Raw genomic sequence first — 15821 nt, 5'->3', positions numbered from 1 at the left:
TGCTGTGACTTACGACCTCCTGTACCGCCCCCAGCCTGTATCTCCTGCCTTGAAGTTCTCGAGAAGGTATTTTAAGGCAGAGTCCAAATCTGGCTGAGCCATTTGTGGGATGTGGGATTTTCAACAAAGTCTTCCAGAGTCCATTTTCCCTGCTGTAAAAACGGAATGATCACCCCTGCTTTCCAGAGTGATTTGTGCTGAACATCTGAACTTGGCACCGATCAGCTCAAATGGAGCTCATGGGGTTAAGGGTAATGCGACTGTCTCACCTCTGGGCCCATCAGTCTGGATGCTGGATCAATGGAACCTCCGTTCTGCTGTTCTGGGTCCAGTCTCCCTGTTTCCAGGATGTGCTGCTTTCATGGAGACCTCTGCCCTCCCGATCCCATCCCTTCGACCCTAAGCAAGTGACTGACAGGTAGCTAGATATCTAGATGGTTATTTTATTGTCAAGGAGGGGGAGGCAGAGGGCATTGAGCAGACTGCACTCAGTTGGAATGGGTGGCCTGCAAATCGTAGTGCTCCAGCCCGGCCACCAGGGAGCCAGCCAGCTTGATGGTGGCAACCCAAGGCGGCTCGCTCAGGTGGTTGGTGGGCGTGCTCAGCCTAGGGGGAGGGTAGAATCAGCAGGGCATTGCCATGTGGCCAGGCCCTTAACCCTTATAGGTTTCACTTTCCCCATCTGTATGAGGGGCCATGTTTGAGCATCAAAACAGTCTAGGGCAAGGCTGTATCCATTCAAATTTAAAAGGGGGGCTAAGGGTTGCTGATTCTGTGTTCTGAGCATCCCCTCAACCTGTCCTGCCTCCACTGAACTCCAAGGGATCCAGAGCAGAGGGTCTGCCAGTGATTCAGAGTCTCAGGAACCAAGGTCAGATGGACCCTGATGACCAGATCCTGAGATTCAGTGTGTGTGTGTGTGTGTGTGTGTGTGTGTGTGTGTGTGTGTGTGTGTGGAGGGGGGGTGGAAGAGGTGTAACTGAAGGATGCACTCTGGATCTAAGGACTCAGGTGTAGCCTCTGCAGCACAAGGACTGGGGCATCAGTGCCCTCTGGCTGCCAAAGCCTTGCCTCAGGAGAAGAGGCTGGAGGGGTCAGGAGTACCAGGGGCTAGGCCAGGACTTTTCTGGAGGCATGCATTCCTCCCCTCTGCCCCTCTCCCTGAAAAGCTTGGGACATGGTCCTTCTTGGTGCCCTCAGGACAGGGTCAAGGCCTTGAATAGGATCAGGCCAGCTGGCACCAGCTTCCCTCCCTGATGGCTCCAGAAGGTCACAGGGGCAAGGGTCAGCTTGGAGATCTGGATACCAAGAGGTTGGGCCTAGGTGTTCCCTCTCCCTTGTCATGGGTCAGGATGGTGTCAGGTTTCTTCTAGCTCCCCAGGGGATTGGAACTCAGTTGGGTTTGAGATACAGCCAAGGGAAGGGTAATGGTTCAGCTGGAGTCGGGACACCAAAGCTGAATGGGTCTCTATCCAGGAAAAGTCGGGTTCAGGACTTTTAAGAGGTATTCCCTCCCCTCCCTACACCCCGACGACCTTCCCTCACCAGGCAGATACGTTGCGTGGTAGACGGCGATGACGCAGCTGGTGGCGGCAGTAACACTTGCAGGGACAAGAGTTAAGCACCTGGAAGGGCGGCCAGTGGCGAGTGGTGCCCGTGTTAGCCATCCCTGCTGGAGGAGCCCCGCCGCCACCACCCCCTCCACCTCCGCTGTCAGTCACGGTGGCTGCAGTACGTTCCCGAGGACCATCTCCGGGGGCGCCCGCCGCGCGGGTCGTACCCCGGGCTGCGCGGGGACCCTTGTTCCTGCGCGTGCGGGCCTTGATGGGCGCGGGCGCAGGCAGCGTTGGCTCCGCTGTGGTGGGAGCTGGAGCCGGGGATGGGGCCAGGGCCGGGGCCTGGTCGGCAGCCAAGGCGAGGGGCAGAATGGGAGCCGGGGCGGGAGCCAGGGTCGACTCCAAGTGGCCCGGGACTGGGCTGGGAGGGTGGGCCACGGGCGGCGGCGTTGGCTGGAGCACCGGCGGCTGCGGTGTGGGCGGTGGCGCGGGAGGAGGCGTGGGTGGTGGCGTGGGCGGCGGCGGCGGCAGCAACTCCTGTGGGCCTGTTGGCCCGGGGCTCACAGGCTCGCCGTTGGTGGGCGCCGGGAAGATGAACATAGGCGGCGCCAGCAGGGCTGGTGCAGGCCTCCGGGACCCCGGACCCAGGTGCGTCTGCCCTGGTGGAGGCGGTGGGGAGCCCCAGGGCCCTGAGAGCGTGGCCGCGCGCCGTCGGGGCGCCCCGACACTGCCGCCGGCTCCGTTGAAGCGGAAGTGGCGTTCAGGGCCATCGGGAGGGCTCGCCCAGTCGAATTTGGGCTTCGAGCTTGGCAAGGTGGTGTAGGGTGGCGGCGGAAGGGCCCTGGCATGGGACACAGGCGCCGAGGGGGGTCCAGAACACCCCTCGCCGTCTCCATCACCGCCTTCTGCTTCTTGAGACTCCCGAGGGACCTCTCCCGAGGGTCGAGAGGGCCCAGGAGCCAGGGACCCCTGCTTCAGGACTTCGGCGTAAGAGATGGAACCCGAGGCAGCGGAGAAGAGTCCTCCTCCTCCGCCTCCGCCTCCGCCTCCGCCTCCGCCCCCGAGCGAGGCTTTGGCAGCTGAGGAACTCGACGCTGCCGCAGGGGCCAAAGGGGGCCCCGACTTGAAGGTGACTTTACACAGCAGGCTCAGGCCAGACTCGGAGACCGCGGGCCGGGCCATTTCGCCCTCTCCTGCTTGGGGAGGTGCCCCTCTGCGGGCTCCCCTGGCCGTCTGGCCCTCGCTGCCGTACCCCACCTGGTTTTCTGTGGGGGTTGTGGCGGGTGTGGCCCGAGCAGGAGTGATTCTGTGGCTCGGGGGCTGCCGGTCGGAAGATGGCGGTGGCGGTGGCGGTGGCGGCGGCTTCCGCGGCGCCAAGAAGGGCGGAGTAGGGGATGGGGCCCTCGGGAGAGAGTCGGGGTCCTCTCCAGTTCGTTGCCGGGGCGGCGGCGGCGGCAGTGGACGAAGGCTCGGAGGATCGCCCTGGCCGCGATGGCTCGCCTCCAGCAGACCGCGGATCCGGGGCACCGGCGCCGGAGTGCCCGTGGGTTTTCGCCACTTAGACGGCGCGGGCAGCAGGGTCCCCACGGGGGGCGGGGGTGGTGTGGAGACCGCGGCCGCAGCCGCCCCCTCTGAAAGGGGCGTCACTGGCGAGGGCAGTTCTAAGGTCAGGGGCAGGGGCGAGGGTGAGACCTGGGGCTCCGGGGGTACCAGGATTCCCGGGGGCGCGGAGCTGCCAGGGAACCAGACGCCCAGCCCTCGAGCCAGGCGCATGGCCGGGGAGGAGGGGGTCACCTCGGGCTCCACCGGGGACGTACGGCGGGAGTCAGAGGAGCGGTCCGAGGCCTGCTCTTTTCGGGAGCCTCCGCCCGCGGAAGGCTCCGACTGCACGTTCCCCATTTCTGAAGGAGGTCGGCGACTGTGATCGGAAAAACTTCCGCCAGTCAGTCCGCCCAAACTGTGGGGACTCTACGAGGCTGACTGTATTTGGTCGTACACGTCCGCGCCAGACCCTCCCCTGTGCTCCAAGATCCGTTCAGGCACTCGGCTGTCACTAGTCTCTCGCTGCATTCCTATTCTCTGACTCTCGAGGCTCAAGCCTTCTTCCCCATCGCCCATTCAGCTGCTGTCAGGCCTTCTCCCTCATGGCCCCATTCAGCTGCTATTCAGACACTTAGGCTCCATCCTCTTAGTGTACTCAGATTCGGTCCCTGTTCCCCCCACCCAACCCTCACCCCGGCTTGTCCTTCAGGTCACATCCCTACACTTTGGCCATGTCCCCGGTCTCCAGGCTCCAAGACACAGGTCTTGCCCGCTTTTCTGTCAGTCTGTCAGGCCACATCAGTGATGATGATAGTGCTCAGTAGCCTACAAAGCCTGCAAGGAGTTCAAGCTTCTCTCCAGGCCTTCAAACCTGGCTCTGGAGACCCAAGCCCCGCCCATGCTCTCTGGTCCCGCCCCCGATTGTGTATCTGGCCTCATCAACCCCGCCCCGGCCTGGCCTCGCCTCCGCGGTATTCTTGTCTTACTAACCCTTCAGTCCTCACCTCTAACCCTCCGATCCCTCTCTCTGTGACGATCATTTGAGTCTCTCCCTCTTCCCAGGCAGCGGCAGATCTTCGGGTCTCACTCTTAAACTTTCACGGCTCCTGGTCTACCCGCCTCCTTTAACACTCAGGCCCCACCCCTTCCCCCAAGCTCCGCCCTGGCCCCGTCTTCGCCCAGAGGTTCCCACTCACCGACTCCTCCAGCCGACCAAAGTTCAGACCGCGGCCCCCTGGGCCCAGGGCAGGGTGGGGAACGGCCGTAGCAGAAAATAACCGAAAAGAACGGGGGTGACGCGGGTGATGGCAAGTGGGCGAGACAGGGGGGGCGGACCCCGAGATCTAGGCCCCGCCCCCGGGCTCGAGGCCCCGCCCCCCTGTGAGCCAGCAAGGGGCCGGCCCCTGACGAACCTGGATCTCCCTTTGAAATATTCCGCTGTCTTCCTCCCCGCCCCCAGACCTTGTGGCCCTAGGCCCCACCCCTTTAGAACCTTGTCCTTAGCTCCTCCCCTTTATAAATGCTCCGCCCCTCTTCCTTATTCCCTCCCTCGAAGCCCCGCCCGTTACGGACACCGCTACGTAGCTCCTCCCTTTAGGCTCTCATGTGCTCCGCCCATAAGGCAATTTACTTCTAAACTCCGCCCTTTAAGGACCCCCCCCCCCCCCCCCCGCATCTCTTCCCAAGACCCTCTCCTCCCTCAGGCCTGCCTAGAAGGCTCAACCACCGTGGACCCGCCCCTTCCATGACGCAAGTGCTTGTCCGCGCCCTCGGCGTCCTCAACGACTCTCCTTCCCAAGGCCCTCTGGCCCCGCCCCCTTGCGAAGGCTCCCTTCTCGCCCCACCCCTTTTCGATCCCTACCAGGTAGTCAGCCCCTCCCATTTAGAACCCAAAGAGCAGACCCTCACCTTTTTAGAACCCTGAGAACAGGCCATGTCCCGGACCCTTCCCCCCATCCTCAGGGATCAATGGCGCGGATGAGTGGGAAAGTGGGGTGATCTTCTCTGGATCCCGAGAAAATGGGGGCTGGGGGGCTGTTCGCTGGAGCCAGTGGCGGGCTCTAGGACCCAGCGGGCAAGTACGCCCGCCTCGCGCTTACCCCTCCCCCAAGCCGCCCCCTCCCCCTCACCCATCTTCCAGGTTCCCCCTCCCTCCCCCGTCGCCCCGGCTCCCGGTGCCCGTCTCTAGCGCCGCCGGAGCCAGCGAGGGAGCCGGAGCGAACAGGAGGAGGAGGAGGAGGAGGCCAAGTCGCCGCCGCTCGGAGCCCGGCCGGAGCCTCCCAGGCAGGTGCCAAGGGGGGCGAGGGGGCGGGGGCTGACAGACTGCCTGTCCCGGTGAGGGGGCGGCCAGGACCGCGCTGCTCCTCCTGCCCACCGGGGCGCCCCCCAGACCGAGGCTGGAAGGACAAGGGGTTGGGGGCCCCTAAACTGCGCGGCAGCCATTTGGGGTATCAGTCTCCATTTGGGGGCCTGGACTTCTCCGAAGACGCCCCATTCATAAAATTCCGAACTGGACCCCTACCATTGAGGAACTCTGGGGACCACTCCCCCAGGGAAACAGATGTGTGGGGAGCGTAGGGCGTTCAGAAATCCCCGCGTCCCATCCCAGCTAGGCCCTGGGGGACCCCTGCCCTCTTTCTCGGCTTCACCTGTTGTCGGGGGAGGCGGGCGGACAAAGGAAGCAGCATCACGTGACTGCTCATTCACAAAATCCCATCCCATTGAGAAAAGGGGGCTGGGGGCGCTGCGACCGCCCCTTACCCTCCCGAAGGGCTGGGGAAAACCGGCAGCCTGCAGGTGGGGGAAGGGGCTAGAGCTCGCTGCCTGGGTCCCTAAGGTTCAGACGCCAGGGTCCCTGCGCTAGGTGGTAGTGAGGGGCTGGACGCTGATCACGATTACTGGGCGGAGGGCTACGTCCCCTGAGCTGGGGGGCGGGGTAAGATGGTTCTGAAGGATGCTGGGGCGGGGAGGGGGAGGAGGAGGGATCAATTCTCCACCTCCCCTCAGTCTCTCTCCCTTGCCTTCCCTGGGCTGGGACCTGAGGGAGCAGGCTTGATTTTTGTGAATGAAATGCACTCTGGTTGTGTCTCGGTCGTCCGTTTCTGGCTTCCTCTGCCTCCATCTCCCTTTCGGCCTCTCTCTGGCCATTTCTGGTTGTCTCCCTGCTCCCTGCCCATCTCCCGTTGCTGGGTGACTCAGTGAGCTTTGCATCCGGTCTCATTCATAAATCCGGGAAGGGGTGGGGGGAAGAGAGCCTGGGTTTCTCACCCAGCCAGTGGCCTGGGCGGCCGAGTGTGGAGGCAGTGTAGGGGGATCTGGAGCTGAGTTGACGGGCTCTAAGAAAATACATATGCGCAGGCACCCAGCTGTGAGGGGGAATGATGGGTGGGGCTGTGGGAATGTGCTGAGGGATGAGAAGGAGACTGGGTTGATAGGGGAAGAGCAGGGAGGGGGAAGGGAAGTGGAAAACTGGGGCTGTGGGGGTCAGGATGGGAACGATGGGGAAAGGGACGAAGGTGGGTGCGGAGAGAAAAGGTGGATACGGAGAAGGTAAGCATGGGAGAAAAGAGGTGGCATGACGAGGAAAGAAGCCATGCTGGAAGAAGGTGGGCATTGGGGGTGGGGGGAGAGGCAGGTATGTAAGGGAAGGTGAGAATCGGGGCCTGACGGTGCAGCGGATCCAGATGCGAGGGAAGAAGAGGGAGATGAGGCTTGGGGCGAACGCTGAATGGCAGAGCAGGATCGGAGCTCACTGACTTTGTCCCTGTCTCCCCACCTCCCGCAGGTACATGGTTCAGGTCCGAGCCGTGGTGATGGCCCGAGATGACTCCAGTGGGGGCTGGCTGCCTGTGGGGGGCGGGGGCCTCAGCCAGGTGAGCGTTTGTCGGGTCCGAGGGGCCAGGCCCGAGGGGGGGGCCCGCCAGGGGCACTACGTCATCCACGGGGAGCGCCTTCGGGACCAGAAAGTGAGCCACCCCGGGGCGTGGGGGTAGGGTGGGGGCATGGGGAAGTAAGGGGATGGGGCTGGGAGTGCAGAGGTGAGGTGAGGTCGTCTCCCAGCCCAGAATCAACCTGGGGTGTGGGATGTGGTTTGGAAGTGAATACCTGTCTTTGGATAAGAACTGGGAGTTTGGGGAATATCTGGGGTATTCGGCAGGTCCTGTCCACTGCCGTTGCCTGGAGGGCTATCACAGCAGCCTCCTCACTGGCCTCGCCCTGCTCCTGCTCTCTCCCTCAACCGCAGTCTGTTCCACAGGGGCCCTGCTGACCCCTGACTCAGAACCCTCCTGTGGCTCCATCTTGCTCAGAGATCCTTGCCAGGAGGCCCTACACCACTGGCCCCTGTCTGCTCTAAATATACGGAGGCATTTGGTGGGGAACCATCTGGAAGCGTCAAATAGGGTTTCCAGTCCTATATGTGGGTTCAGCAGGAGTATCCTGGGCTGTCTGGCATGAGCTGGAAGGACACTGTCAAAGTTTCAGCTGGGGATGTGGCAGAAAGACGTGGATTGTTTGAAAAGGCTTGGGGGATGGGTTGCATCTCAGAGCCGAGGTCAGAAGGAACAACGTAGGGGGATTTGAAATGGTGTGAAGGAATACAGTGACGTTGGGCCAGGATATGAGGAAACATCTAGGGCGTTGACCAGCATCTGAGGGGGAAATCTATGGGAGTTTGACAAGAATTTGGGGGTAGTGTTTTGGGAGATTATTGGGGCATCAGAAGGAGATTAATAGTAATACCTTGAGATGTTCAGCAATGTTTGGGGGGGGTGTTATTGAGTCAGAAGGAGGGATGTTGGGTTATCAGAAGGGGCTACTAGGAAAAGGAAAATGTGGCGACCAAGGGCTTGGGGGAAATATTGGAGCATCAGAGGTGTGCTCAATAAAATTGGGGAGTGGTGTTGGGGTGTCGATCAGGGTTCAAGGGTACACCTAGGGTTGAGAAACGAAGTTTGGGGGATGCTTAGGTATGCAGATAGACTGAGGGTTAAGAGGAAGACGCAGGCATGTCTGGAAGGGGGTGTCTGACCTGCCCCCTCCCTGCCCCCTCAGACCACCTTGGAGTGTACCCTGAGGCCAGGCTTGGTTTACAACAAGGTGAACCCCATCTTCCATCACTGGAGCCTGGGCGACTGCAAGTTTGGGCTGACGTTTCAGAGTCCCGCAGAAGCGGACGAGTTCCAGAAGAGCCTGCTGGCTGCACTGGCTGCACTGGGGCGAGGTGAGCAGTGCAGGCCGTGGTACTGGAGGATGGGGTGGAGGGGTGGGAGAATCTGGAGCCCGGCCTGGGGAGCTCACTGTCTGCCTCTCTCCTTGCCCCAGGCTCGCTCACCCCCTCTTCCTCCTCCTCTTCCTCCTCCCCTTCCCAGGACACCGCAGAGACTCCCTGCCCTCTGACGGTGAGTCTCCTCCAGGACACGGCTCTGCTGGGGGTGCCGGGGGGCTGTCTCTATCCTACAAACATTCTTGAGCATCTCTGTATATCAGGCACCATGCCACATGCGGGGGACACAAATCTGGGCCCGGACTGTTAGTGTCAACTTAATGCCAGCTATCCTTGTTTTCCCATTCTGTCGTGGGTCACACATTCACTCAAGGGTATTTATTGAGCACCTTCAGTAAGTAGTGTTTTAGGCACTGGGGATACATCAGTGAACAAAACAAAGTCCCTTTCCTCATGGAGCTTCTATTCTACTGTGGAAAGGCAGAAATTTTTTTAAAAAATTTACTTTAGAGCGAGTGAGAGAGAGAGAGAGAGAGAGCGTACACGCGTGAGCGGGGGAGAGGGGCAGAGGGAGAAAGAGAGAGAATCTTAAGCAGGCCCCAAACTCAGTGTAGAGCCCCACGCGGGACTCAATCTCATGACCCTGGGATCATGACCCGAACCGAAATAAAAAGTCAAATGCTCCACCGACCGAGACACCCAGGCGCCCCAAGGCAGAAACTTTTTTTTTTTTTTAAAGATAAACTATCTTTTACAGTAAACAAATTAATGACAAGTCCAGCCTTCTAGTTATTCAGGGTATAATCCTTGAACTCATCCCTGACTTTTCTCCTTTTTTATGCCCCTCATCCAATCTGTCATCAAATATTGGCCTCCCTTTGAAAATGATTAGAATTTGAATGTCCAGCCTCACCCTCCAGCTGCAGCATTCCCACCAGCTTCCTATTGCCAACTGCCCCCCTCCTCTTCCCTACTGCCTGGAAGTTCCCCCCACACGGCCAGAGAGATGCTATTGATATCTGAGTCAGATCATGGCCATTCCTCTACTCAGACCCCTTCCAGGGCTCCATCTCACTCAGGGTAAAGGACAAAGCATGTAAGATCCCATAGCGTCCGGCCTCCTATCCTCCGTTTTGCTCACTCTGTTCCAGCCACACTAGCCTCCTCACTGTTACTCCTACACAGCAGACACGTTCCTGTCTCGGGGTCTTTGCACCGCTGTTCCTTCTGTCTTGGAATACTCTTCCCCAAATTTCCACATGGCTCGTCCCCTTATTTCCTTCAGGGTTTTATACACATATCGCCTTTCCGGAGTAAGCTGTTTAAAAATCGCGTCTTCCAATGCTCCTTATCCTGTTCTAATTTTTTCCCCATCTTCTAGATATTTCCCCTATTTCCTTTCTAAATAGACAATTTTCTTACCTGTTAGCGTATTGCCTGTCTCCTGTGCTAGAATGCCAGCTCCAGGAGGCAAAGATCTTTTGTTGCTTTCTTGCTGCATCTCCAATGCCTAAAACAGTGCCTGGTATACAGTAAGTGTTCAGTAAATATGTGTCGAATAAATTTATTGAATGAATAAATGCACATAATGTCAGACGCGATTTGGCATTTGCTGGGAACAGTGGGAGTTGCTGAGACTTAGGAGAACAAAACTGGTTCCCGGGGCAGAAAAGCCGGAGTCCCAGGGTCAGGGGAAGATGTGGGTGGGGCTACCCAAATCACGCAGACAGTTCCCACGTACTGAGTGCTCACTGTACTTTCCGCTCTCTGAGAGTTATGCTGTACTTTCCACGCTCCGTCTTACGTCCTCACAGTGGCCTTTGTGAGCCTGGCATGTCATGGGTGCTCAATGAATGTTTACTGAAGCTAGTAATGGATGAAGTCAGAATGATCCCCAAGCTACAGAAAAGAGTCCGAGGTCTGAGAAGTGACGTTTCCGTTTGTAAGGGACGGTTGGTTTGGGTGAGGAAGGAGAACATTCCTGGTGGGTGAAGCTGCCCCCGTAAAGATGTGGTGGTGGGAATGAGGCAGGAAGGTGGCTGGCCAGCCAAGGGAGAGGGGTTCTGGGAAGGGAGGATGTTTTGATGTTCTATAGGTTGGTGAGCTGAGCAGATAAGAAGAGGGGGTCAAATAACAATAACCGTTTCCAGTCTCCCCATACTTCAGGCATCCTCATGCCCTTTACAGTGGGCCCTAACCACATCCTTATGAATAGACACTATTACGATCCCCATTTTGCAGAGAAGGAAACTGAGGCTCAAAGAGATGAGCTCACTTGCCGGAGGTCACACAACCAGTCAGTGGCAGAGCCGGGGCTTGAACCGAGGCCTGTCTGGCCGCAGAGCCCTCGCTCGCCACGGGAGGGGGTCTATGTGAGGGCATCGGCTGTGCCGGGGGTTCGGCTCTGAGGCCGCCAATCTCCTCCAGTCCCATGTGGACAGCGAGTCCTCCTCCAGTCACAGCCACCAGGAGACGCCTCCCACCGCCGCGGCGGCCACTATCATCACTGTGGAGTCAGCTTCTGGCTTCGGGCCGGCCACGTCCCCCCAGCGCCGGCGCTCCTCCGCTCAGGTGCGACCTCTGACCTCCAGCAGAAGTCTGGGGCTCTGGGTGAAGCGGGGCAGGGTGCTGGGCCCCGAGGTAGGCGGGAGCTGAGACCCCCAGAAGGGCAAGAAAGCCACAAACAGATCCTGGGGGCCGGCTGACTTGAACTGATGGCAGTCGTGGTGGGAGGGTGCTTGGAGACTTCGGTCCTTCCGAGGGTTGGGTGAGGGCTTCCCGTGTCTCCTGCGCTCTTGAAGATTTTAGAAAGTTCTGAGTTCTGAACTCAAGGGTTTGGGGGACGGCTGGGACAATTCTTCGAGTATATGAGGGAGTTTTTTGTACTCATGGAAGGAGTTCTTTAGACTGCTTAATTTGTTAGGAGGGCCATGGTATCCAAGGAGGTTAAAGCTCCCTGGGGACCAGATTCCTGCCTCCTGAAGGAGGAGATGGCTGGGGGTCCAGAGCTCCCAGATCTGGGAGCTGGGACTTCCTGAGTCTTGAGAAAGGACAGGCCTGGGAGCCTGGACCACTGGGTCCTTAAGGTGCAGGCTTGGTGCCTTTGGTCTGTTCTTTGATATCCTCTGTCCCCTGTGAGAGGAGTGGGCTGAGGGCCGGACCCACACACTCAGGATCCCAGGACAGCCTCCTAGGATGAATGAGGCCTGAGGCGGGGGTCTTTGGATTCTCAAGTCTTCTGCGACTGGGATGGATTGTGGTGGAGTGTGGGGGTCACAGACCCTGCTAACCTGTTCTCCTGTCCCTTCGTCCCGCAGAGCTACCCTCCGCTCCTACCGTTCACGGGGATTCCGGAGCCCTCAGAGCCCCTGGCCGGGGTAGGGGGCCCGGGCTGGGGCGGCCGTGGCTATGAGGATTATCGGCGCGCTGGGCCGCCCGCACCCCTCGCCCTGTCCACCTGCGTCGTGCGCTTCGCCAAGACCGGCGCGTTGAGGGGTGCAGCCCTGGGGCCTCCCACCGCGCTACCCGCCCCCCTCGCCGAGGCTGCGCCCCCAGCGCCCCCGGCTCGCCCACCACCCGGCCCCGGCCCTGCCCCTGCGCCGGCCAAGGCCTCCCCGGAGGCAGAGGAGGCGGCGCGCTGCGTGCACTGCCGTGCGCTCTTCCGCCGCCGAGCTGACGGGCGTGGTGGCCGCTGCGCGGAGGCCCCGGACCCGGGTCGCCTGCTGGTGCGCCGGCTCAGTTGCCTGTGGTGCGCCGAGAGCTTGCTCTACCACTGCCTGTCAGACGCCGAGGGCGACTTCTCGGACCCGTGCGCCTGCGAGCCGGGCCACCCGCGTCCCGCCGCGCGCTGGGCCGCGCTGGCCGCCCTCTCCCTGGCGGTGCCCTGCCTCTGCTGCTATGCGCCCCTGCGCGCATGCCACTGGGTCGCGGCACGATGTGGCTGCGCTGGCTGCGGGGGTCGCCACGAGGAGGCGGCGCGGTGAGGACGGCCTGGTGGGTCCAGTAGCTGCACCGAGGACCCAAAATTGAGGGTCCAGGACCCTGGACTCTGTTCGGACCCCAAACCCAAACCTAGGCACACCCGGAACTTGGAGCTTGAGTTTGGATTGAGAGACCCCAGACCTGGAACCTGGACCCCAAATCTAGGACTGAGAGACCCCAGACCCAGCTTCATTGGGATGTCTGTCCAAGAGGTCCCAGGCATCCTGAGTTCTGGTGTCCCCATCCTGCCGCCATCCCCTCCCTGACCTAGACTGAGGAGACTCCAGGCATCCCCCAGACTCTACACCTCGGGCAGGCTGGGGAGCATCTGTATCCCTGAGAGATGCAGGGCCCTGAACCCCAACTCCCTGTTCAAATAACCAACACAGACCCTATCATGCCTGACGCCATGAACCCTCAGATTACAGCCCCGGAGTTAGTCAGGAGTTACCAGTACCCGACCCTGCCTGTATATGATTCCTCCCAGATCTTGAGACCATAGAACACAGATTCACCCCAGATGGTCACCGAATGCTCACCTAAAACTTGGGGCACCCATATCTGAGATGTTCTTGTAGCCTCCAGGACCCCTGAGACACCAAACTCTCTTACAATGCCCTGAGTCGTTCGATATGCCCAAACAGATGTTCTCTGACCAAGATGACTTGGGAGACCCATCTCAGAGTCTCTCCCATTCCCCCCAACCAAGATCCAGATGTCAGACTCCAAGATGCTCTGGGAGCCAAGGACCAAAGACCTCTGTAGACCCACCCACCCCAAGGCAGTGTTCCAAGGAGCTTTGGATCTCCTATATGGGACTCTGATGTGCCTCGTACTCCCCTATGTAGTACTGAAGGCCACCAACACCTTGGGGCCCAAGACACTGGTCCCAAGTCCTCGGATAACCCTTTTTCAAAACCCATTAGACTTGGATTTCAAGCCCCATAATAGTCTGGAATCTTTGGCTGCTTTGTATCCACAGATCCTCAATTCCCTAAAGGCTGGAAGCCCAGCTCCCAGAAGATGGGATGTTCACGGCAACCCAGACCTCTGACCCCTTGGCCCCCAGCCCCTGAGCGACCCCAAGGTGCTTTGGGAGCACTGGTCCCAAGACCCCAAGGTGCCATTGATACCCCAAATTCAGGGCTCAAGCCTACACAACATTGGGATTGTCCCTGCTCAAGACCTTGGTCCCTCCATACCAGAGACAGAACTGAAGTGCCCCAGGGCCATAGCACCTTCAGATCCCAGATTTCTTTGGACTCAAGCCTCTTAAGCCTGATATTCCCCAAGACCTGCTGCCCTTGAATCCTGATGTCTATAAGCCCCTGAAACCCCAAGGTCCCAGACCTCTGAATTCAAGTCCTAAGGATCCCAGCCCAAGCCCCCAGCATCTCACAGAACTACCCTTTTACTAGGGTAAAAAACAAACATTTTGAGCTCATGTTTCTGAATTCCAGAACTACCCCAGAGCTCCCCCACTCCCATCTTTAGGACCTAGCATTGCCGTAGATGATTGTGCAAGCTGTTCACTAATCAAAGCCACACAGTCAAGGTGGGGGTGTGGCTGGAATTCACACTGCACTCTGCTGGCTACACTGTGCACAAAGTCACTTTTTAGGCTAGCTATGAATCTACACACACACACACACACACACACACACACACACACAGACACACATGCACACCCCTTGCACTCAGCCCCAAGCCCGACCTTGAGCCCAAGTCCTAGTCCAAACTTCTTCTGTTCTGCCCTGTTAACCCCTTCCCTTCCATATCAGAGTTGGGGATTGCTTTGCTAAGTTTGACAGCCTATTTCGTGGCCCTCTGTGATCCCTCTTCTGGGCAAGGGGGATGTCACAGTCTCTCTCCAGAGTGGGATGGGACTTCCAGGGTACCTCAGATCTGATGGCCTGAATGGGAGGATCAAGGTCTTGGAGCAAGACAATCTCAATGCTCTGTGGGCTTGGGACCTGCATCTGGTCCCAAGCATCTGGAAATGTGCACTTACCTTTCTTCATTACCCAGACTTGGATGACCTTGTAGGAGTTCAAGGGATAGGTCAAGGGGGTCAGAGGGCTAGATCCTTCTGTCACTTCCTTTAAATTATTAACTATTTATTACATCCGGAACCTGTGAGATTCAGCTCTCCCAACCAGACCCTGGGATGGGTGAGAGAATAGGGGGATGTCCCTCCCATCCCCACTCTGCCCAGCTCTCATCACTGTCAGACCCACCAGAGCTGAGGGCGGAGGGACCGGGGGCTGGGGCAGCCTGGGTCCCCATCCCCCTCTCTGTGCCTCGGTCTCCTCCCTTCCGTGGTGGGCGGGGGGAAGCTCCATTCTTAACCTACCTCGTTTTGGGGAGGGGTGGGACGGGGACCAGAGTGCTGTAAGGTGCTGTGGGATCTGCGGATGAAGCGGTGGGAGCCGGGGAAGGTTCCCCCGGCCCCCACCTCCCAGCACCGCCTCTCCCAGGTCTCCCAGTCCTGCTCCCTGCTGATACCCACCTCTGATCCATGATTCCTCTTCATCACCCCCAAATCAGGGGTGCGTGGAGGGCTGACCCTGGGAGCCAGGAAGACCTCAGACCCTGGAGCCCCCAGGCCCAATTTCCCAGCTGCCTGCCCCTCAGATTGGATGCTTGGCCCCCAGATTTGGGGGAGGCACCCCGACATTTATCTTCCTGATCTCGATTCCAAGCCAGTCTGTGACCTCAATATTGTTATCAGTGCAGGCTGCAGTGGTGGGGGAGGATGGGGGCCAAAGACCCAGCCTTGTCATTGGGGAGGGGGCATGAAATATTCGCTCCAAGAAACGTCTGTGACAAAGTCTCAGCCTGTGTCCTTTATTTGCATTGACACACCCCATCCATCACCTTCCTGAACACCAAGCCAGTCTCCTACCCAATTCATCCTTTCTCCACTTTCTTTAGTCCCAGGCAGGCCCTCCGGCTGAGTTGCACACATTTCAGTCACTCAGGTACATTTACTGTACACCCATTATATGCCAGGCCCTGTCCTAGGCACTGAGGATGAAGCAGTGAACAGAACAGACAAAACCCCTTTCCCACAAGAAACTTCTGAACTTTATCGTGGAGGAGACAGTAAATGACATGTTCGAAATGATGTGTACTATAGAGAAGAATAAAGTGGAGAGGGGGGTACAGTCATTTTTAGCCAGGGTGGTCAGGGATGCCTCACTGAGGAGCTGACATCTGGACAAAGCCTCGAAGGTGAGGGAGTCCTGCGGACGTCTGCAGGGACATTCTAGGTAAAGGGGAACTGTTCCCTGCAAAGCCCTGGGGGAGGAGCATGTCTGGTAAGTCTGAGGGACATCGGGGAGTGAGTTTCTGGGGGGGGGGGAGGAAGCAAGGAGGAAGATACTTCAGGGATGAGGGCAGACCTGTGCGGGTCCTTGCAAGCCATCGCATGGACTTTGGTGTTCACCCTGAGTGTGATGGAGATACAGGAAGGCTCCAAGCATGGGAGGGATGTGACCTGACTCAGGTGTTTACAC

General features: G+C 58.9%; 2 protein-coding genes across 3 annotated transcripts; one reads left to right on the top strand and one right to left on the bottom strand.

The window, feature by feature from the left end:
- Window positions 1–364: 364 nt before the first annotated feature.
- On the bottom strand, window positions 365–3470 carry GGN (gametogenetin). The gene is made up of 2 exons (XM_047079283.1): window positions 1546–3470; window positions 365–606 (listed from the first exon to the last, which is right to left on the bottom strand). The coding sequence occupies exons 1-2, from the start codon at window positions 3453–3455 to the stop codon at window positions 489–491; spliced, it is 2028 nt and encodes a 675-aa protein (XP_046935239.1). The 5' UTR covers window positions 3456–3470; the 3' UTR covers window positions 365–488.
- A 3416-nt stretch (window positions 3471–6886) lies between these two features.
- Window positions 6887–12305, top strand: SPRED3 (sprouty related EVH1 domain containing 3). Of its 2 annotated transcripts, XM_047079292.1 has the most exons (5): window positions 6887–7063; window positions 8151–8319; window positions 8421–8497; window positions 10750–10893; window positions 11640–12305. In XM_047079292.1, the coding sequence occupies exons 1-5, from the start codon at window positions 6887–6889 to the stop codon at window positions 12303–12305; spliced, it is 1233 nt and encodes a 410-aa protein (XP_046935248.1). The 2 variants fall into 2 exon arrangements, with proteins under 2 accessions (XP_046935248.1, XP_046935249.1); XM_047079293.1 differs by lacking the exon at window positions 10750–10893.
- The last annotated feature ends 3516 nt before the right edge of the window (window positions 12306–15821 follow it).

Source organism: Lynx rufus, unplaced genomic scaffold (assembly GCF_022079265.1).
Source record: "Lynx rufus isolate CCGP_SWC_20201006 ecotype Redwood Valley unplaced genomic scaffold, mLynRuf1.p SCAF_16, whole genome shotgun sequence".
Lineage (NCBI taxonomy): Eukaryota > Metazoa > Chordata > Mammalia > Carnivora > Felidae > Lynx > Lynx rufus.
The sequence above is the reverse complement of the archived record's forward strand: the minus strand, read 5'-3'. Positions and strand labels throughout refer to the sequence as shown.

Excerpts from the sequence above, each read along its gene's own strand:
- GGN (XM_047079283.1), bottom strand. The coding sequence starts at position 3,455 with ATGGGGAACGTGCAGTCGGAGCCTTCCGCGGGCGGAGGCTCCCGAAAA. Across the intron at positions 607-1,545 it reads CCACGCAACGTATCTGCCTG|GCTGAGCACGCCCACCAACC; the intron begins GTGAGGGAAGGT and ends CCCTCCCCCTAG.
- SPRED3 (XM_047079292.1), top strand. The coding sequence starts at position 6,887 with ATGGTTCAGGTCCGAGCCGTGGTGATGGCCCGAGATGACTCCAGTGGG. Across the intron at positions 8,320-8,420 it reads ACTGGCTGCACTGGGGCGAG|GCTCGCTCACCCCCTCTTCC; the intron begins GTGAGCAGTGCA and ends TCCTTGCCCCAG. Across the intron at positions 10,894-11,639 it reads GCCGGCGCTCCTCCGCTCAG|AGCTACCCTCCGCTCCTACC; the intron begins GTGCGACCTCTG and ends TTCGTCCCGCAG.